This window comes from Orbicella faveolata, unplaced genomic scaffold (assembly GCF_042242905.1).
Source record: "Orbicella faveolata isolate gen_17 unplaced genomic scaffold, um_ofav_v1 contig_12, whole genome shotgun sequence".
NCBI classification, from domain to species: domain Eukaryota; kingdom Metazoa; phylum Cnidaria; class Anthozoa; order Scleractinia; family Merulinidae; genus Orbicella; species Orbicella faveolata.
In genome coordinates this window covers 34717395-34740293 of record NW_028301539.1, presented here as the reverse complement: position 1 = coordinate 34740293, position 22899 = coordinate 34717395, and the positions used below count along the sequence as shown (strand labels likewise).

The following is a 22899-nucleotide window of genomic DNA, read 5'->3' as shown; positions in this document are numbered from 1 at the left end:
TGTTGTGAGAAACTTTGTGGGTTTCAAAACCTCGAGCAGTCGCTAAAAACTACTTGCTTTATCTGGGTTTGAAGTCAAATTTTTGCCAATGAATAATGCTACATTATTTCTGCCGTCTCCCAAATAGAGAACACTTTCGTTACAAAAATTTGGCAGGTGAATGGAGCAGAAACTTTTCGACGGTTAACACACATAGAACGTCACGTACTGAATCAAAGTGAAACCAGCGGATCAGTCTCTTAAATCTCTGAATTCGGAGATAATTTATTTTCTTCTTCGTGCGGTGATTTGGATGTTAAAAAGTACTTCTGTGACACAGCCGATAAGCCGAGTATTCTGACTTGCATTTGAATTCATATGTAGCAGTGCAGTGTAAATTGACTCACTGTTTTGTTGACAAAAGCCCACACTTATATTTCATCTGCATCAGGTTTATGCAAGTTTATATTTAGACAGATGTTTAAATATGGGTCAAGAATTATAGTTTGTGAAATGGTAAATGAAACATCTATAGCGAACAATGTGCCATGAAGTTAATTCAGGCAACAAGAAACAGTGAAACAGTTTTACTTCTTATTAATTCGACTGGCTGGAATTGAAATCAGAGTGCTACTTCAACACACTGGATATAGATAAAATAATATATTTCACCTCATCTGTGTGAAGCTCAGAACAGGACTGAAGAATTTCAAAGGTAAATTTGTGCTCGTGTGTGATTTAATATGATGACCAGCGATGTTCGACAAAATTATTCATTGACTCTATACAGTGCTAAAGTTTGTGTCACAAGTGGTCAGGTGACCAGCCGCAACCAGAGTCTTTCATCCAATGACCAAGGGAGGCAGAGGAGAGAGCCTGGGAACGAGGTTGGGGAAAATCTAGCTTCCTGTACAAGCTTCTTTAAAAATAAACCAAGTTGAACTTTTAACATGGCAAAACAAATAACCTGTAGAATCTAGAAATATATACTTTGCTACTTTTATTTTGCTAGGTTTGAACAAGCCTTTAATCCACAGTGTCTGATAATTAATACTTAATAATGTTCTTCCAACTTACCTACCTGCACCAAACAAGGTTATACTTAAGGTTCCACTTGAAACAAGTGCACTAAAAAACTGGCTTACTGCCCTGTTGCTCACCTTATCTCTGATATGGGTGTTCCCTGATAGGTCTCCGTGGTTTGACTGCACCTTAAGAGAAAGTAAAGGAACGTTTACCACCTAAATTGTGTCAGAGGTTTGGATGCCTAAACATGATTATTTTTCACACTTACCAATGATGGAAGGCTCTAGTCCATAGTCGAAAATAGATCCTGGTCTTGTTGCATATGGTGCAACAAGTCCAGCTGGGTATGCACTGGGAACTGAAGAAAACAAAATCATCTTTAGTTTTAACATTTCAGGGATAATTCTTTGGTTCCTAACAAATGTTCCTGTTACCACAGACTTACTATGGACAACACAAGGTACTGCCACTGGTTCTGTCAGCCATGTGAGAGACCAATATTATGTGGTTTAGACACAAAAGTCACAGGGATTGAGGCTGCATGCCTGTTTTGAAAATGATTAAGTACAAAAGTAACAACACCAACAAAACACAGCTTCTAGTAATTTTTGTCTCAAAAAGAGGAACAAAGTGCTCTATGAGCAAACCCATGGATTTCCCAGTAACTGATGACTGATATGACCTAACCTCAACGTAATATTGAAGTACTCTTTTCATAAAAAAATAGGTCCACATTGCAGACATGTGTGGCTTACAGATTATTCTAGTTTATAAATGAGTTACTTTATTGACTTCTGGTAATACTCATTGCAACAGCAGTCTTCTCTTAAAAACAAAAGAGGAAAACCAAGTGAATCATTCCTTATTTTCACTTTTTTTGCATTTCAATCTCAAATGACTTTCTTTACTCAAAACAAGATGCACAAGAAAAAGAAAGTGCATTGCTCCGATGGATTTACACATTTTTGATTGAGTCAGTCTACCTTGTTAAGTTCTCGTTGCCTAATGGAAACCAATAAAGGTTGCTGAACATGTTTTTCTTGTCGCCTGAATACGAAAAGCTAGTCTGCTTTATGCACCTCAGATCACAAAATGCACTGCCACTAATGTAAGGCTGAAAACATTCCCAATGCGTATTACAAAAGCCAATATTTGGTCTTATTTGCAGTTAACCATTAATTTAAAATTGGAATTGTAATAGAAATGTCAAATGAACTATACCCAGACAGCAAACAAAACAAGTTTCCATTTTTATTGCAACAATCGCAGTCACATAATACCTTGACCTAGAAATGTAAAACAATGTATGTGCCTGCAATGTCAACTTATACAGTGATTTCATGAGCTTTATCTACTGGTCAGCAGAATTACTTCAAAAACTTTACAGATGACGGATGAACATCATTTGCATATCACTAGCATAATCTGCATCATAACTTAAACTCCGTAGATTGCTTTTGCAATCCCCAGGTTAAAAATGTAATCATAATGTTGAAAAACTGTAATTTACAACTTAAGGCACAGGTTGCCAAAAATAATAATACTGGTAGCAGCCCAGAGCTGCAAGAACCTGGTTGTATTACTTCCAAACATAAATTACTTTGGGCTCAAGAAGCTGGCTACAACTACAAGTGTTCAAAAGGTAATAATATTATTGGTTTAGCTGCCATTTTGAAAGTAGTTACCCTTCAGGTGTTCTGTTATGTTCTAACTACACAGTATAGCTCTAATCTCTTATCCAGTTATGTTAGCTGGAACCTTTGAATCTTTTGCATTCAACATGCATGAGATGTACAACCGCTATGTAGCTAGTCAGTTTCAAGATGACACAAAATAATTATGCATCAACAGTACATGCTTTCGAACAAAATTGTTTTCAATGGCATGTCTAAAAGATAGATTGGCGCAACAACTTTCAGCAGCCAAAGTGGTGTCTAATATAGTGAAAGTCATGTCAGGGTTTTGCTCCACAACTTTTAGCAACAACTTTTTTTTGAAGATGTACCTGGAGGTCGAGCTGCAAATGGATATCCAGCTAATGCAGGTGCAAGTGGCATTCCCAGGAGACCATTGTGTAGAAGAGTGGCATTGCCTAGGTGGAAGAAGAAAGTCCATTTCAGCATTATTCCTAACAAAGCTATTATCAGCACAGCAGGAAGGTGGCTGTTGAAACTGGTGAAGCTACAAGTCTGGTGATTCTCAGGCATTCTTCAATATGGCTACCTTGTTTGCCTTCGTTTTATTGTCAATGGAAAAAAGACAAACTGAAATGCTGGTATTGATTGCTGTGATTTCCTTGTGGAAAATAAGCAACAACATACGACCAACCCTGCCAAAAAGAGCTCTTACTTTGACAGGTACAGTGTATCAGCTCTCGCAAAATGGGGAATACAGTAAAAAACTGTAAATGAACAAATAGCAAATTTTGCTGTTCAATTTTCATGCTCTTTAATTTTCATTCAAGGATCAGGTTACGAGGATCTATGATATTGTTTTGTTTCCTGTTGAATTTTCAAGAAGTCTAGATAGCTACTGGTACTACAAGTGGTTGCTGCCCAGGAGTTATTTCCACTAAATATTTATGATAAAATGTCTAGTTAATCAATTGATTGATCAATCAATAAGAGTACAAAAAGGAAGATAATAAAGTGGAGGAAAACAAACAGACTGACATTTTGTTGAATTGTTATATTGTCTACTTTGGAGAGAAAAAAAGTTTGAACAGGATGAAATTTTCATTAACACCATTTTCATCAGTCCAGACATGTGTACATACCTGCTTGTTCCCTCAAAGTGCCATTCATTAATGCTAGGTCTTTTAACTGTTTCTTTTTAAGTTCATCTTCTCCCTCATTCTAAATTTAAGTATGTGTTGTGAGTAAAAAAAGAAGATACTATTCTTGTTTGCATTATCTTGATGTACCATGTAACGAGGGTTTAGATAAAGTTTTGAATAACTAGTAGATTTATGCTAAAACAATTCTGATAGATTACTCTAGATTTCTATGAGTGCCGCCATTGAACCATTGGGAAATGGTGCTCTATAAATTTTAATATTATAATAATAATAATAATAATAATAATTATTATTATTATTATTATTATTATTATTATTATTACTTCTAGACTACCCTACATGTACTAGTACATTGGGTATGCATATTTACCAACTTACGTTGTAGCTTTCCACAGACAGGCTGAATGAAAGAAAAGACACAAAACAGTTCTTTCTCTATCTTGTCTTTTTGGACATGTGATAAACTTACCACAGGTTGAAGAAGGTCTTTCACTTTTTCAACACCCTTTGCAAGTCTTAATTTTGCCCTGTCCTCTGTGTCTTCCACTGATATTAACACATGAAGATCCTCATCTAGATGTTCATAGTTTTGTTGGCCTCGCTTTTCTTCCTCCTGTAATGTGTTGCAAATAAGATGTGTCATATAGAAGAGAAACCAGGGTTCCAAAAACATGAAATATTTAAAGTCTGAAAGCACTTTGAAAATATGCACAGCATGAAAATGACTTGACTTTTTTGGCTCTTGGTAACTGCAACACAGGGTCAACATTTTCTGATAGATCCTGATTGCATTCACATAGTGTAACGAAATCCTAATTCAGTCTGTATCAAGATTTTTTCAGACTGATTTGTTCGCCGATTTGGTCTCCCACAGCAAGAGCAAATTACATTATATGAGCGCATGCACACAGTCACGTATTCTGCTATTCGCCAAGAGTGTATGATTTCTACAAAGCTGCATGTATTTTGACTCGCTAGCCTTCAACAACAAGTTACTAAAGCCTGTGTCATCGGGAAAGAATGTTTTGTAGCTCGGCAACAGCAAATGGCCATAAGTTGTGGTGAGAAAACAAATCTTCCGTGTAGCTCAGCAAATGGCCCTGATGACCATCAGATCTGTGGTCAGAAAATAAATTTTCCAATTTGTAGCTCAGCATATTCAATGTGGCCATAATTGACTGTCAGAAAACAAACTTTCTGTGTTGTGTAACTTGCCAAAAGGCCATGTTTTGTGATCAGAATGATTAATTCACCTTTTTCATTACTGAACTGAACAAGATGTAAATTCAAGCAATGTAAACCAATACAAACACAAAATTTAAAAACATTTGGCGACGCACTGTCTTACAGGGTCACTGGTCAGAACTTTGTTGACTTGTCTCAAGAAATATTTGTGACAAGTGTTGGCGATCTGAAATTGAATTCTAAGTGTCGCAAACAGTTTAAATGCCTCTCCTGGAAAATATTTTGTCCAGTACAAGTTAAAACTTAATTTTACAAATAAAAATATGTGGTTGCACTCCTTTAATCTCTGATTACTACTAGTACAGAACAGCTTTATCTAAAAGCTGCTAACAGACTCTCGCTGAAATTTAAGCTAGTTGAAGTTTTGAAGGACAAGTGCTGTAAAGGTAGCAAATGAGCGGTTCCGAACGGAAAATGCAAAGTCAGCAAGCTTCACTTATTTACAAATAGGAGAATGCCATAAAGATCATATTTGTGAAAATGGATAACATATATAAACGTTCTGAAAAAGTATATTTGTGTTATCCAAATGATTGGAAGGAAGGCAGCAATCTCCTCAGCAGCAACAAGGGCACCAATTTAGAGAGTTACATGTAGTTAGTGTGTGGCATTTTATTTTTTTGAGATGTTAGTCATTCTGAAAAACTTTGTATATATATTTACATAATTTATAGTAATCCAGCTAAAGGCCACCTCTAGTCATCTGTCAGTATTAAAGCACTGAAACAACATGTGGGATTAACACCTACCCAGGAATATGAATCCCAAGCCAAGTGATCTAGCGATACAGAACAGGGCAAAAGCATGTGGCAATAACTCTGGAAAATCCACACATTAATGATAGAACTGCCCATCATTGGCTTACACACTCTAATTACAAATTTGTTTAATAATGATAAATTTCATTTATTAAAACTTACCAATTTTTTGTCTTTCATTGATCCTTTTCCTCTGACTAAAAGTTTGCATCCAGTGGTAGACTCTACTTCTCGTAATGTCATACCTCGAGGGCCAATTACTCTACCAACAAAATTGAACTGAAATGCGAAACACAGAACAACCTGAATTAACCTTCAGTTAGTCTTTTATTCCAAGGGTATGCAAAGTGGGAGTGTCCTGGATACATATTGGCTGTCAATGAGTTCATTGTCAGAATCACTAGCTGGCATGAGCCTGGAAAAACAACTTACAGTCTTCTGCAAATAATTGTAGGGAAAGCAGCTACTGTACATCAATTGCTGGTTGACTGTATTTCTGTTAGTTAGTTTGTTTGTTTGTTTGTATATTAATAACTCAATATTTACCAGTATGTAGAAGTAACTGCACAAACAAAAATGGTCCAAACGAGTTTTTTAAATCTATTTATTATAATTCCTTATTGTTTGAGCCTCTAAGTCTGTGCTATAAATAGAAAGTATAGGATAAAACGATTAGCAACTAGTTGATCTTTAATTTATTTGACTGCATCTTTAGATAGGTCATAACACCATCGTGGAATTTTGCTCCCCAGCAGGAATCTCTACAAGAATGTTAGCAGGATCCTGCCAAGCACGAAAATCCTGGTGAGGAAAATCTTGGCAGGATCCAGACAAGATTCTCCTCTAGAGCTCAGCAAGATTCCCCTTTGGGGCACAACAAGATTCCCCTTAAGAGTGCAGCAAGATTCCCCTCATTAATCTTGCAGCTATTTTTACAATGGTACCTCCACGTGGTACAATTCTGTTTCCTACAAATACATTGCTCAAGGTTTATACTCTTTTGAGCTTTTGAAATTCCATGACTTTCCATGACCTTTTCCATGATCTTTCCGAGTTTTCCATGACCAAAGTTAAGCAGTTGTTCTCAAAGTATTGTCAAAACATTATACTATTTAAGGTATTTTCCCACATTATGACACAAAATGCGTGCTAGTGTTTATTTTTATACTGGAGTTAACTGGTTTGCTGACTTGTCTGTTGTTTTTTTCAACTTTTTATTTTTTTTTTCCTGTTCATTCTCAAAAGTTTATTGCTTTTCCATGACTTTCCATTACCCACACTTCAATTCTAGGATGTTCCAGGCCTGAAAAATGAAATTATGAAATTCCATGACCTTCCAGGTTTTCCATGACCTGTACGAAACCTGTTGCTTACTCATACTACAGAATATATTTTTCTTTTAAGCATTAAACTCCAGTGATCATGTTCCATCCATGTATGATAGCAGCCTTACCTTGGGGTATTCTTTAACTGGTGCATAAACCTTTTCACTCAATTTAACTCTTGGCCCTGATGGTGTTGGTAACTGCAGCTCTGCGAACATTCCATCTACTTCTGCATTTTTTACCACTCCATGGAAAAGTTCATTTCTTACTCGGTTGATTTCTGTATAAAAAACAAAATTTACTGTAACATAAGTGTACAATCTCCCCACCACCATCACTTCCTAGACAGGCCAACAAGTTTCAAGTTGTAAAGAACAAAAATTCACAAAACTTAAAAATACCAGTAATGAGTATGAAGGTTGCCATTTGGTTGGTAAAGAGAATTGTCCAGCTTCAATCCCAACAAGTGACAAGACTTGCCTTTAAGTCAACAACTACAACTGACTAGGACAAAACTAGTATACATGTAGTAGTTGTGTATGTCAAAGTTTGTTGAAAGTAAATGAAAATGAGAATTTTCCTTCTTAATATGATGACAATCCTTGAATACCTATCTATTAAGGTCAGACTGTTAAGAATAGCTAAATTGACCTTAACGTGTCCACAGTCAGTTTTTTTTTTCATTAGAGACCTTTAGATCCACGTTTACCGTTCGCCATTCAGACGTAAACAGATTTAGATTGAAGTCAATTGGAGCAAATAGAAATCATCTTGTCAATACAGTAGAAATTGTCAAAATAACACTGAATTTGAAAAAGTTTTCTAGTATGTGCAGTTTTCTAAAGAACTAAAGCATCATAAAACACACATTCGACTTAAGCCGTTGCCATATTGGATTTCCACTTAGGATAGGTGCCTTTCTTCAAATAACAACAAAAGGCTAGGTAATTGCTTCTTTGCCTGAAACATTCATCCGTTTTGTAGAAAAAGGGTAATTTTATTCAATTTCAGTATGTGTACGTGGCATAGTATACAATTCAAGGCAATAAAGCTTGTGGTAAATAACTTACGTGAAAACCTACTTCTTGATGTTCTGAACGCGAGTCAAAAACCTCAAACGTGATGTCTGGCTTCAGTCACGTGATCCCTAGTGGTTAGCCGTTCGCCGGAAACGTGAATCTAAAAGTCACATCGCTCTAAAAGACTTGTGTGAAAACACTTCTTGAATTAAACAAAACAATTTTACAAAAACTTTCAAATTTGCAGCCATTTGGCTCAGCATTCGCCTTCGTCTTGTCTCAGCTCTCCCCTATATCAAAGGAGCTTTCATGTAGATTTAGGGACAAATTGCTTCAGACTGCCAGTAAACAAATTGTATTCTAAGATAATTTCTTTGAGTTTAGTAGCAAATTTGGAATAAAATACTAGAAAGATGCATTGCAAGGAAAGCAAGATGAGAACACTCATTAATTTCCTTTGTTTTTTAACTGCAATGTGTGACTACTATTTCAATGTGGGTTCTTTTAATCTACATGAGCCTGTTCACCATCTTGATCAGTGGTGTGGGTGTACATGTACCATAAATACAAGCACTTTCATTTGAATTGTTCCAGTCACAAAACAGTTTCTCAGGAGTTCTTTAAGTATTGTGAGTAGCCAATCTATAAAAATTGGTATTGATCAAGTGATTTTTAGTGGCTGATAATCGGCTCTTTGCAACTGCTTAGTTACTGAGCTGAAAGTTATCAAATTCACATTTCTACAGAGGGGGTGAAAGGATGAATTTCTTAATAAAGGTGTTTGGATGTTAGAAAGAACCTTTCAAATAAGTTGTAATGATTCCTGAGGGGGATTTGAATGATTCTGGAATAATTCCAAAGGCATGGTGCTATTCAGAAAGGCAAATATTACATGTGACATAATAAAATGTAATTTGTGATAATCGGTATTGACATCAAGTAATATTTTGCCGAGACAGAACAGAGAACTGGGTGCAAACCTAATACACAAAGGCTCATGGGTAGTACGTTTGTAAAAAAGAGACAGTTGAAAAACTTGTGACATTCTAAGGTCAGCCTTGCCACTAGTACTTTCGCATAAGGTTTATTTTTATTGCGTAATTAGCATTATCTGATTTGTTCTTTATTCTGTTGTTTATAGATCAACCTGAAAACCCCAAAGGTGGTGCCACTACATTTGGCCAGGGGTACACGGTCCCTATTTTTCCTAACAAGAGGTTTTTGGGTTTAAGGTGTCCGGCTTTGGTGTATGTAGGACGTTACTTGATGTATCCCTTATCCACTTTGTTGTAAGCTTATTGTCACAATTAAAACATATCTTGGGCCTGGCTGACCAATGCGCCCATACCTCAACCTTTGCGTGTGTTCAGTTGTGTAGTGAAGGCAAAATCATTTTTTATAGTGATAATAAAGAGTTCTTATAGGCACATTTAAAAATCCCAACATGCTTACAATAGTTTACCTGAGGAAAAAAAATAAACAATGGTAAAAATGGTTATTAAGGGTGTCAAGAAACATTACGTTATAAGGAAAAAGTCTGTACAATAACAGCTCATTAAAAGTGGCCTTTCTTAAAGCCACTTCCAATTTTCCCTATTTGTGTCAAAAGGGGACTTAGGATAAGTCTACTTAAAATAGCTAAAAAGATCTATTCAAAGAAGAAATTTCAAACAAAAAATATTACAAGCAAGAATAAAATCTCTTTTTGCAACATAAAGGACATCAATTATGTCAGTTGATTTCCATGAAAATAAAATTATGATGCAAGATCAAAATTACAAGTGGATAAGATAAACCAATTTGCTCCCTAAAAAATATACATTTATAAAATTAAGTTGCTGGGGTGAATAAAAGCCAACTTAAATTAAATCAAATTTGTAATTCATGGTAACTGCATAAGACAGCAGTGTGCTATTCCTCCAAATAGCATTATAAAAACATAACTGCTGTGACAAGATGGTAGAGAGTTTAAAATGGATATTTTTAGCTTGCAGATTGCAAATCACGTCAAAATCGTGAAGTAGAATCCAGTATTTGTAATTAAAAATGCTGTATTTACAATGAACCAATTTAATTTAGGGCAAAGGCGAATAGGCGAGGGGAAAATAAAGAGATTTCAAATCTGTTGACAGAAAGTAAAAGGGCAGGAAAGGAGTCAATAATGAATTGTCAGTTTATTTGTTTCTCCACAAAAATAGTTTGACAGAAATGATAAGAAAAATGCTACATATACAAGCTATCAGGAATGAGAAAAAAAAAAAAAACACACTGAACATTTTGCTTGAAAGCTTATAAATGTCTCAGTCTCAGAGTCACACCCCCAGCCAAAAAAAACCCACATCACATAGGAAGGACTTAACCACAATTTTTTACCTAGAGATCTTTCCTTAATTTGTGGTTATACGAGCTTGATTAGCAATTTATGCATTCTATTTGTGATACATTCTCTGTTTGGCTAGATACGTGTCATAGGGCGCATCTGCCTCTTATCAAGCCTCTGGTCATTATTACATGCACATTCCAAGAATTAAACCTCCTAAGAGTGAATTTTTCACTAACCATCAACCTAAAACGAACAGCTTTAGAGAACCCCTGCAACACGACTTTTTGATTCCATTTCAACAAGTAATCTGATGGGACGTGTTGATCTGATGAATAAATCTGAGCTCAATCAGAACACATCAAATTTTCACAGTGATTTGACCCGGACAAGTAATGAAAAGATTGAATTCCAAGCGTGACGATTCTGTTTCACCGACAACATGTAATTTCATGGACCGTCAAGCGTTTCAAATACTGAAAATACTTAACAAAGGACTTTCCAAGTAAAAGCTAATGTTTTAGTTTGTTTACATACAAGAACAAAAACAAAACGTCGTCGAGACAAGGAAACTCGCAAAAAGAAGCATCGCTTAACAGGCATCCGCGATGCAGCGAGTTCGGTAAATTTCGAAACGATGTGAGCTTATATACAAGACTTGTTTTATTTCGGTACATGCATTATTATCCACTACTATTTGAAGTCCAAATAGTGAAAGAAAAGCAACCATCGAACAAGTCAGCCTTGTATAACTGGGATCGAAACTGTGGATAAAATATTCATGTATCCCACTGGGTCGAAAGAAATCCCGTTGAATGTAATAAGAATACGGGTTAATGAAACAGAAAATCACAACAACCGTGTTCACAATACAACCAACCGAGTCTCGGGGTACATCATTTTCACGCTAATCTGCAAAATTTAAAGGGGTTGTCGATATATTGTTACCCCAAAAATCTTCTGAAACATCCGAAAGCGTAGAACATCGGCACCACAAAAGAGGCACACAACAGTCTTGCAGGGAACTATATGGAGCGTGCGATGAAGACACCCAGTGTTCTTTTCCCATACAACTAAAAACTAACACTAAGCAAAATGTCATTTTATCCAACAAACCTGAAGATGATCTCTTGTACTCCCTGGTGTTTCAGTGATGCTACACTAAAACACAATCGTTGTTGGGTAAACACAGGACACGGTGTCCGGATGTAGGGCAAACAAATAGAAGGTTGTTCATGGTCCATGTTCGCTGGCCGTCGCGATCGATTACGATTTTTCGTCGACGCAACTTAAGCTTAAATCGCGTTAGAACAAACTCGACCTCTGAAAATAATTAGATATTACCTCGCAAAGTTATGTTCTCTCTGCTGGGAATTATTTACGCTGATTTACCGATTATTTATCATAACTGCAGTTATTATTATATTAAATTTGAAGTTAACTCGGCGCACACAGTACCTTGATCCAGCAACCTTTCGGCGTGAAGAAATATCTTGGGCATTTTCGATACTGTTGTTTTGTCGCTCAGTAGTTCGTTAAGGTATTCAGAAGAAGCGACAGAACAAGACATTGTTGCTGTTATGGGTTAGTAGAACGTAAAAAGAAAACACATAAAAAAGCAATAAGCGGTTGTTCTACGCCTGAGCAAGTCTTGTGAACTTCGACATGTGCAACCAATGAGGGCTCCGTCAGGGAACTGGAGCGATCAAAGCATATGAGCCTGTTATCTTTGCCAATGCGGTATTCTTGCTAATTCAAGATGGCGGCTGCAGCGACAAGCTCCGGAAACGATGAAGTTGACGACTTATTTTCACGATTTATGTCCGAGGTAACAAAATTATTCCCCTAATAAATGATATGATCCCTTTAGCTTTGTTGAACGTGAGGAATTTGATCAAATATCGTTTTCACACTGCTATAGACTCTGGTTGAATTATGTAAGCGCTGGCTAGAAGCAGCTAGAAGTCCAGCAGCCGGGCGGCGTTTTTAAAATATTTCGCTCCGGCAGTCAGAAAATGTTTTTTTGCATCGTGGTACCATTACAGTTTTTGAGAACTAGCCGTTAACAGGCTAAGCGTGTCGCCATTCAAGCTAATCTCTGTGCTTTTCAGGCTAACCGGAGGCTGTTTCATTAATGCTTACCAGACACAGAGTATATCATAAGCTTAAATAAAGTGTAATACTCGAGCTCCGTGTCCTGTTAGCCTAAATAGCACTCCAGTCAGCCTGGAAAGCGCTACGGGAGTTAGCCAGAATGGGGCATCAGTTGGCCTGTTTACGGTTAGTTCACAATGATTGTATCGATAACACTATAAATATTTACAACGTAGTCCTAAGAAGAAAATTTTCTGACTGCTACATGGAGTATTTTAAACACGCTGGTCAGGCCGGTTACCGTCAGGCCAGACATCTATTAAGTCCATTAAGCTTGTTAATTCATACATGCAATTTATCTCATAATAATATTTTGATGTCTCCATCGTTTGCTTAATTAGATGGCAAAAAAATGTAACTACATTTGGAGTACAATGTGATGATTAGACAGGGTCCGAAATTGCGCTTTCCTGGTCACCAATGCAACTAAAAATTTTGCACTGGCAATCAGAATTTCACAACTGGTCGCCAGCGGGTGATTAACTATTTCATGTCACGATAAGTGCACAAACAATAACTTTGATTTTCAGCCAAATCAATCAAAATAAAATTCAAAGCCGCCCGCTAATTGGTCACTTCCTTTTTACCTTTTCCCTGCTTTTGAAGTATAAAACCGATTTTCTGGTTATTATAAATCTACCACAACGTTTTACACCTACGATCATTGCGAAGCTTCGCCGCCATGTTTTTCAGCAGTTTCCCATAACGTACATATTGTGGGCGTAAGAGGTCCCATGCATTATTTGGCCATGAATATTTTTATTCAGGCGATGTGGTGTCCAAAGATGTTCCGAAATCTTTCCGTAATTTATTACAAAGTGGAGACGGAACATCCGCGAAGAAATTAGATGAAGATTTAGATATTCTCTGGGCGTCAAAAGGTGGAAATGTAGATCTGTCAAAGTGGTCAAAAGATGATTTCAGCACTGGTTTGATTCCTAATTACATCGATTGCAAATCATATTTTGCCGGCAAGCTGGCGGCGACCAAAAATTTTGGTTTGTGTTTCACTGCGAAGGAAAAATTTTATTGACACTTTTTGGCGACCACATTTTTCCATATGGTGACTGAAAAAAAATTTCAGTTGCCAGTTGGCGCCTGCCGAAAAAAGTTAATTTCATACCTTGTTAGATGCAGCGTGTTGCAAAGTTTGTATATATCTGTATTTATTTTTCCTATATCATTTTAAACCATCTTACATTAAGTTGTTTTTCTGTAAATAGTGTACGATAATAAAAACTGAAAAAACTGAAAAACTGAGTTTAAAACAAGTTATGGGGGAGGTTCAGAGCCACTTTAAAACTAAGGTGGCCCTTAACCCCCTCCACAGAATTTGTCAAACTTCTGCAGCAAGTCACATCTTAGCATGCTTATCTCAATTTGACGATAAAAGACCCCAAACACAATTGTTACATGGGCTAATGGAGATAACAAGCTTTTCAATGATTCCGCCAGGGAGCAACTAGACAATCTCTGGTTACTCTGCAGTGGGTCATCAATCAATAAGCACTGTATACCTACACGTAACTGTGATGAATTTATAAATGGTTTTTTCATGATTAAGTCATAAGTGGCACCTTGGCGAAGTGTTACAGTTCCAGCCAGGTGAGCTGAACTTGGCAGGTTGAGGTCAGCAATTTGAATCCTGGTATGAGACATTTTGCCCTTCAAAATTTAGGGGTGAAAAGCCGCCCTCAAAGGGGTTGATGGATCGAATTATACACTCACCTCTGTTGTGTATCAAAAAGTCATTAATTTGGGAGCACTTACAGTGTATTCAATTCCAAACATGCAAGAGCAGTTCATCACTTTGGTAGCCATTTTGTTCACAAGGGTCAGGCGAACGCCCCCTCTCTTACAAAATACCCTGGTCAATGGACTTACCACTGAAAAATAGTGCATGACGCATTGACTGACAGAGCAAGTGAATTATTTCTTCCCGACTAACTGCTATAAGTCATTGTAGCTGCACTATCACTTGTTAAAAAGGATGACCTGATGTCTATACCAATGACTGGGTGTTTGTTTGAAACCATTATTGTAGGATTATTTGATAAAGAGTAGCAGTATTGATCTACCAAAGTATAAGTGATATAAAAACCTGGAAAACTGTTGTCAGCCACCCTAACATACTTATTTTGGCCTGTTCATCTAGCTAATAGACAGTGTGCCTGTATGTAACAAATAATAATAATATTATTATTCTTTTTAACCTTAAGGTTAAGGAGATTGAGAAAAGAGATTCTGTTCTGACAGGACCCCAGCAGATAGAGAGGTTAACAAGGCCTGGATCAACATACTTCAATCTAAATCCTTATGAGGTTAATATTTTAGTTTATTTTTTCCTAAGAGGGCACGGTAACGAATCCTGCAATCTGCTTGGTTCTTAGCGCAGTCCGGATTTTCCTATCTCTGACCACGGTCACGGTAATTGCGGGAAACAGCGTTGGTGAAATTGTCTTGTTGGTCAATTTTCGTGAGTGTACTAGTGGTAATGGTCAACCTTTGCCATTTTTACACTTCCATCGACAATAAATATTAATCAACGCAAGTTTATCTCTATTCACTTTTAAATGGCAAGGAAAGTCACTGTAAGTAAATTCAATTGAGTATTTTGAAGTTGTGAGAGTTTGTTTGGCTGTTTGTAGCTTGGCGCTGCAATAGCGTGTAATCCTGTGTCTTCTGTGTTTCTCTTGCCACACAATTTTAAGCAAAACAGAAGTCAGTTTACCTCTCCGATCGTTGCTGTATTTAAGAGAATTTCTGTGGAATACACTTAACGGATTTCCTCGCTTTCTGCCATTCAATTTACGGTAGAAAAGTCTGATTTCGAGTGAGTTGCAACAACTGATTAGTGATAGGAATTGTTCTTGTCGTGCAACTTCAAACTTTGCATGAAATTTCACACCGGAAAAACAATTTTGGAGAATTTAACTGGTGAACTAGATGCAACTAATATAAAGTACATCGAAATACACCTGTTCTTTAACCCTTTACCCCCTAAGGCGAACGGCAGTTTTTCCCAAATCAGCAAATAAAGACACTCTGCCTGTGTACAATATGCCATTTGAAAACCACTAATCAGCTTATCTAGTATCTGAGTTATTTGTTTGTTTGCTCGTTAGCTTTTTTACAATGGTTTGTAGACGGTACATAAGCCAGTTCACCAACAAAGTTGCGTAAACAAACCCACCTCAGGCTTGAAAATGCTGCCCGAGGCCACAGTTTTTCACTATATGGACCGACCCTAAGCTGGCAAATAATGTATATAGCATTTAAGGTCTACTCCTAGGGTCCAGAGGATGGAGACCTGTGAGGATAATAATATCCTCACACACTGATATCAAAGAGCTAATAATATTAATATCTGTGTAGACCCTTGGGGCACATTCCATTTATCCAAAAAATAGAGAAAAGTTCAAAATGGGGACAAATGGTATGGAAATTGCCAGGGAAAGTTTCAGAATAATCTGGAAATTGTTGAATTTCTGAAAAGCAAACCATTCAACTGACAACTACAGAAATTCCTGGAGGAAAATCAAATGGAACGGAAATCCCTAGTAAAAAATTTACAAAAATTTGGATATGCCTCACGACGTTGTCCTCTTTTTCAGAAATTCAGGAAAATGCTCTTCCCTCTGTCACTGGATATTTCCAGAAATTCAAACCACAATTTTTATCAAATGTAAAGTGCTCCAAGTTTGTTCTGTTGGAAATCCACAAGCCTGATAATAAGTTCTCTCGTCCTTGTCTATTTACTGATAGAGCATGTTCATGCACACATTTCCTTGATAGAGTCTTGAAAGAGGAAAGAATATTTTTTTCTATTCAACTTCAAATTCATTTAATTTCAATCTAAAAATATATTGTCTTCTGACTACCACCCTTAATATTATTCTTTGAGTTTTAGTTTGTTTTAATTATCAAGTTATTGACTGTACTAACTCACAACACTACATTCACAGCATTTCTTCTTAACTCAAAAATTTTCAAGCCTGCCTGCTACCTTTTATATGTCTTTCAGGTTCTTCAACTTTCTACTGATGCCAAAGAGGATGAAATAAAAAAGCAATACCGAAAGGTAGTTACAAGCCTAGGCACTTCAAAATTAAATGTTGTACATATAGTACCAGATTTATGTCAACCCTGAATACTTGTAAAACAACTGACACTGCTACTGATATCAACCCTGAATACTTGTAAGACAACTGACACTGCTATTGATATCAACCCTGAATACTTGTCAGACAACTGACACTGCTATTGATATCAACCCTGAATACTTGTCAGACAACTGACACTGCTATTGATATCAACCCTGAATACATGCAAGACAACTGACACTGCTATTGATATCAACCCTGAATACTTGTAAGACAACTGACACTGCTACTGATATCAACCCTGAATACATGTAAGACAACTGACACTGCTATTGATATCAACCCTGAATACTTGTAAGACAACTGACACTGCTATTGATATCAACCCTGAATACTTGTAAGACAACAGTGACACTGCTATTGATATCAACCCTGAATACTTGTAAGACAACTGACATTGCTATTGATATCAACCCTGAATACTTGTAAGACTACTGACACTGCTATTGATATCAACCCTGAATACCTGTGAGATAACTGACACTGCTCAGAGTGACTGCTATTGATATCAACCCTGAATACTTGCAAGACAACTGACACTGCTATTGATATCAACCCTGAATACTTGTAACACAACTGACACTGCTATTGATACTGTATCAACCCTGAATACTTGTACGACAACTGACACTGCTATTGATATCAACCCTGAATACTTGTAAGACAACTGACACTGCTATTGATACGGTATCAACCCTGAATACTTGTAAGACAACTGACACTGCTATTGATATCAACCCTGAATACTTGTAAGACAACTGACACTGCTATTGATATCAACCCTGAATACTTGTAAGACAGCTGACACTGCTATTGATATCAACCCTCCATAAAGTAAAAGCCTTTGTGTAAGAAGCTAGGGGTTTAAGAACCTGCTGGTAGAAATTTGTCAACATTTTAAAACCCTAAAATAAAAAGACCTGTTTGGCTAAGCAAGATCAAGCAGGTTCTCACATGTAGGTTACAGTTAAATAATGAACCCAAGTTATATAGGAAATGCCGCATAATAATTGTGCTCTAATCCTATTTGTTTGTTATGCAGCTTTCATTTCTTGTCCATCCTGACAAGAACCTGGATGATTCTGAAAGAGCTCAAAAAGCATTTGAAGGTGAGCCAACAATGTTGGGTTTAGCTGGCCAATTTTTGTCACTGTTCTGAGCAATCATCCTTGCTGTGTATAATTCCTTACATCATTAGCACATGCACCAGTGTGTGCGCATACAGACCAGTAATAACAATAATTAAAATATTTAAACAGGGTGCTCACTTCACTATAAGATGCTTTTCAGTGGGGCACTGCAATAGTATGTTGTATCATGATTTAAACATAGGTTAAAAGTTTTGCTTTCAATTGAGATAGTTTTATTTGAATGCTGCAAAAAAAAACATGTCTTAAAGAAATGCTACAGTATTTACGCAATCGTAATCTTCTTAGTTTCCTTTTCAAATTATAACCCGGTATTTGTTGTCAGACCAAAGCCTGTTTTGTGGAACAGCTCAGATATTTGATGTAAAAACTGACTTTTTCAGATCAAAAGTTTGCATGCAGCAAAAGACTAGAATCTATTAAAAGCAGTGTTATTGTAACCCACTGACCAACCATCAGGTAAACAGGTCATCTGATTGGCTACACCAGGTAGATATTTGTGAAATAGTTATTAGTTATTAGACAGCTAGAAATCTCAAGCTTTCTTTCTAATTGTTTAACATGTCTCAGTTGTTCTGTGAAATTTTGGTCAACTAGCCTCATTTTTGTTATGGAAAATACTTTCACTCCTGATGCCGAGTCTCGAAAAAAGAAGAATACTGTTTGCAAAATTTCAATTGAGTTGTTTGTTTACAGTTCAATACCAGAACACATGACATTGGATACAAAGAGCATTTTGATCAAGAGATGGGAATATATGATAGATAGTAATGAATTAATAAAGAAACCATTGGAAGGCTGCGTCCTAGACCCTATACAAGGCAAGTCAACATTAATCACAACAACTCACAACTGTTACTGAACAGCAGCTCTAGATAGTGGTCAGATGGGATTATAAAACCTAGTTTCAATTCCATTGCCTGACAAGTCGTCGAGACAAGTCGCTGACATGCTGGCCAAGTGGCCTCTATCTGTGTCGTCTTTCTTGATTCATTTGATGTTTTATTTCAGCTGTCAGTAATGCCCACAAGCTGCTTCTAGATGAGGACAAAGTTAAAAAGGTTAAGGAAATTCTAGAAGAAGCACGAGCAATGGTCAAAGCAAATGTAAGTTTTCCATTGATTCACTTCACTGAGTAACATAGAAACTCTCCTTTGCATATTTAATTTTGTTGTACATTTTTAATAAATGAAGAAGAGAAGATGCAGATGTATTACTAACACCAAAAAGTGACCAGGTACCAGATGATAATTATATTATTGGAACTTCATACATGTGGAAAACAAGCTTGTAAAAATGTGACCTATTGACTCTTGATCAAACGTTAGGTAGCTTCATCTTGTTTCATTTTCCATTGTATTTAAAGAAATGAATAATTCCTTTGCTCACCCTTGGAGAACAGTTCTTGAACAACATAGTATATGATGTGGTTTTGTTGGTGCAAAAATTGTCTGGTTCTTTCATATTACCTATGTCAGCTCAAAGAAAAGAAAAAGCAGGCAAAGAAAGAGGGGAAAGACAAAATTGAAGAAGAAGAAGACCCAGATAAGGTAGAGCTCGAAGCAAATTTATAACGCCCTCCAGGATCATGTTCATTTGTTTCCAACTGTTTAATTAAGTGAAGTCAAGTGAAAGTTAGGTACGATAACTTGATTGAAGGCAATCCACAACAAGGGAAGGTGTTGCCTATGTCGCGAAGCGTTGGGAAATGTCAATTCGTGCTTTACCAGTTAGTGTTTTGCAGTGTTAAAACAAAACCCGTATTATTTCTTCAAGTAACAGGAATCTACTATAGGAAACTTTGATTCAAATTGATATCATTTTCGACTGAAGCATATTATAAGAAAGGTTTCTTCAAATTTAAATTGCAAACTCGACCAGCGCACTAAGATACTGTTACAGCAGACTAATGTAACTAATGTAGCAGTGCGTCATGAAGTAGAAACAGTTTAGGTATCTGACAAGCTTTCCTGCCGACCACTAACAACACGATCTAGACATGAAGAGCCCACCCATATGGCAGCAGCATAGATTTAACAAGATTTAAACAGGAATGAAGAATTGTATCATGTTTTAAGAACTGTTTTTTTACCAATTTCTGTGTATTTACTTCGTAAAAGAGCTCATTCGTATCAACTTATATAACGTTTTTTGCTCCCTGAAAGTAACAACCCCGCGAAAGTAACTTGTAATATTTCGATATATAATTCTATATCATCTTCAGACTGAGGTGATATATAGGTAGCAGAAATTTAAATACCGCAAGATGGTACATTAGCATTAGCACATGAAAATACAAAACAAACACCATACTATCGAGAGAGTAGGCATACATTCCCTACTGGTTGTTAAACCAGTGTTCAAATATGGCGCTGAACGCTTGGTAAGCTTCTGTATATAGGAATAGATTCCAATTATCGTCACTCTCTGATGTAGAATTATATCGAAATATTACAAGTACCTCAACGATTCCTTGCATTTGTTGCCTGTATTATAGACACAATGCATTTACTCGGTATCACATTTATTCTCTATTTCTTAAAATTATCAGCAGGTAATGGGTTTCAGAAATAATTTAATATACCTTTTCACTCTTGATTGAGCTGCCATTGTATCTCTTGTTATTTTGTTCCCATTGACGTCCCGGTGTTTGGGAGGTCATGGGTTCGATTCCTGTCGGGGACGCAGATTTTGTCTTTGTCCCACACTCGTGTCATGTTGATCAATTCATCTTTCAGTCACGTTTGTTTCCATAGTTAGGAAAATTAGTCCATTCCACGACTGTTAAACTATTTGCTGATTATGAACTCAAGAGAAGAGCACAAGAAGAAAAAGATGCGGAAACAAGGTAAAGGAAATCTCACTTACCTGCTGGCATGCTGCATGTCTGTTCTGGGTTAGCTTCTGAATGGTTCTCTAGTTGTGCTTAAGGGTCTTCAGCTTCCCCCTCCGCCACACCCCCAACAGTTCTTCGCTGGGTGTTTTGGGGTCCTCCTCTATTTCTGGTGTCCAATAGAGTCACCGTCGTGATGTTGTCGGGTCCTCTTCTAAGCGCGTGACAGATACATCTCTATTGCCTTCTCATGAGAGTGCTTTCCATGCTTTCTTAATGACACTGAGCGAGTAGTTCCTCATTTGAAATGGTGTTTGACCAGACTAATCCTTCAATTTTAACTCTTTCTCGGCGTAGTTCTCAATTAATTTCAAACAACGGTTTGCAATCATTTAGATAACAGATAGACAGACAGACTTTCTCAGTTACACAGTAAATAAAAAGGTACATAAATAGAATAATTCAAAAAAGAGCTGGAGATTAGGCCAAAGACTGGATCAACTATCACCTCACATTAATGTAATTGATTTAACAGAATTCTAATTTTTTTTTCAAATCATTATTTTCAATTAATTTCTTACATTTCAAGTGGTATTAAATTTAACCCCTCAACGAGATCGTGAGCAGACCGAATTGTCATATTATAGCTGCCACTTGTGTGCATAACTTTGCTCAACAATAATAATTTTGAGTTGCGTAATGGTGAATGTTCTTCTTTTAGCCTTCTTAGGAACTGAAATATCCAGTCCGATAGTTCCACTAATTAATCATATTGCAGCAATTGCATTAGATATTACTTGTAGAATTCCACTTATAGCGAATAGTAAGTGTAGTTGCCATAGAAACGAGAGCGAGTAGGATAGGAATGCTTGTCAAAGCAAGAACATTTTGTGATAGGATTAATGAACATTATTCATGCAAGGTTTGGCTGTCGGCAAATGTAGCCAATCCACTCCCAGTTTTCATTGTTTTGACGAAATAAAGCAAACTTGACTTAGAGCAACTACACTTTCAAAAAGACAAGGTGTTTCCACGTGTGCATTTTATCTTTTTTGCAGAAAACGGATGCGTGAGCAAGAGATAGCTGACGAAGAAGCAGCAAAAAAGAAGAAAGAATGGGAAAAAGAGTGGGAGGTCAGTAGCTTAGGAAACAACAACAACAACAACAACTTTATTTGTACTCAGCTAGAAATTAAACGCAACACAACAAGTACCTTGGAAATGCAAAGTTGGACAAAAGACCCCGAGGATCTTTTATAAAAAGAACGGGACGTATTAAAATCCAATGTTAGAGAAATTCCGTGCGGATACTCCCATTTGAAAAGGTGGGGATTGCTCGACGGAGTATAAATCAAGGATTCTGATCTCACTTACGGTGCTCATGACGAAACGCCACATTCTTTAGCTGTCAAAGTATCTTTTAATGTGCACTAGAAGAAATAATAATGAAAATCGCTCTTATTTCCGTTTTTAGGTTCGATTTCCGCCGGTCTCTCGAGTCCGGTTTACTAGCACAGGGTCCTTTCCTGGACAGCGGGTCAAATGAAGCTTGATCCAGCCCCAGATTGATCTCCTTAAGGGGCTTTATTCAAATTTTCCGACGAGCATGATCGACTTTTTCATATTCCCCCCCCCCCCCCCCGTGGAAGAAATCGTTTCCACGAAAGCACTCCCCCCATCACCTTCTGTTGGAATGCTTGTTGCCAGACAACCTTTCTCAATACAGTTTTGTAATCTTTCATTGGACTGACAAAACATTCGCCTCAAGACGTTTGGCTCTAACTCACTGTTTTTTGGTTTTTTTTTCTTTTCAAAAGGAAAGTCGAACAAATCGCGTGGATAGCTGGAGAACGTTTCAAGCTGGAGGGAAAAAGAAAAAAGAAAAGAAAGGTCGCACTGCGTTCAAACCACCCGCTCTTAGGCCAGAGAAACGCTGAGCCAGTGAGCGTGACACAAACTGTCATTCATTTAGAGTACTGGAAGGTCGCTCATAATGCGTGTGTTTGGAAATGTTTGTGTGCGTGTGGAAAAGCAAAGTGCCGACATGACTCCTCTGTGAATTGTAAATATTACCGTTATTTTATATCCTCGAAACAAGTTTCCAAGCTTATTAAAGTGCAACGTGATGTATC

The 22899-nt window shown here is 37.0% G+C and overlaps 2 protein-coding genes across 4 annotated transcripts in view; one reads left to right on the top strand and one right to left on the bottom strand.

Moving 5' to 3' along the window:
• The window catches only part of LOC110067822 (KH domain-containing RNA-binding protein QKI-like), a 27843-nt gene extending 6958 nt beyond the window's left edge, over nucleotides 1-20885 (bottom strand). For 2 of the 3 annotated variants that reach the window (XM_020775160.2, XM_020775161.2), the window contains exons 1-8: nucleotides 11928-12143; nucleotides 7259-7410; nucleotides 5968-6084; nucleotides 4272-4415; nucleotides 3782-3860; nucleotides 3011-3097; nucleotides 1274-1363; nucleotides 1140-1190 (exon numbers count right to left, since the gene is read on the bottom strand). In XM_020775160.2, the coding sequence (XP_020630819.1) occupies nucleotides 1141-1190; nucleotides 1274-1363; nucleotides 3011-3097; nucleotides 3782-3860; nucleotides 4272-4415; nucleotides 5968-6084; nucleotides 7259-7410; nucleotides 11928-12039 (831 nt within the window). In that variant the 5' untranslated portion in view covers nucleotides 12040-12143 and the 3' untranslated portion in view covers nucleotide 1140. Of the gene's footprint in view, nucleotides 1-1139; nucleotides 1191-1273; nucleotides 1364-3010; nucleotides 3098-3781; nucleotides 3861-4271; nucleotides 4416-5967; nucleotides 6085-7258; nucleotides 7411-11927; nucleotides 12144-20802 lie in introns of those variants that run through there. The other variant, XM_089283457.1, reaches the window with a different exon arrangement.
• On the top strand, nucleotides 12189-22899 carry LOC110067823 (dnaJ homolog subfamily C member 8-like). The gene is made up of 9 exons (XM_020775162.2): nucleotides 12189-12297; nucleotides 14843-14944; nucleotides 16648-16704; nucleotides 17829-17895; nucleotides 18946-19040; nucleotides 19413-19484; nucleotides 20691-20782; nucleotides 21826-21901; nucleotides 22585-22899. The coding sequence occupies exons 1-9, from the start codon at nucleotides 12229-12231 to the stop codon at nucleotides 22702-22704; spliced, it is 750 nt and encodes a 249-aa protein (XP_020630821.1). The 5' UTR covers nucleotides 12189-12228; the 3' UTR covers nucleotides 22705-22899.

Coding starts and splice junctions, on each gene's coding strand:
- LOC110067823 (XM_020775162.2), top strand. CDS start 12,229: ATGGCGGCTGCAGCGACAAGCTCCGGAAACGATGAAGTTGACGACTTA. Junction 17,896..18,945: donor AGCTCAAAAAGCATTTGAAG/GTGAGCCAACAA, acceptor GTTTTATTTCAG/CTGTCAGTAATGCCCACAAG. Junction 19,485..20,690: donor AAGAAGAAGACCCAGATAAG/GTAGAGCTCGAA, acceptor TTGTTTCCATAG/TTAGGAAAATTAGTCCATTC.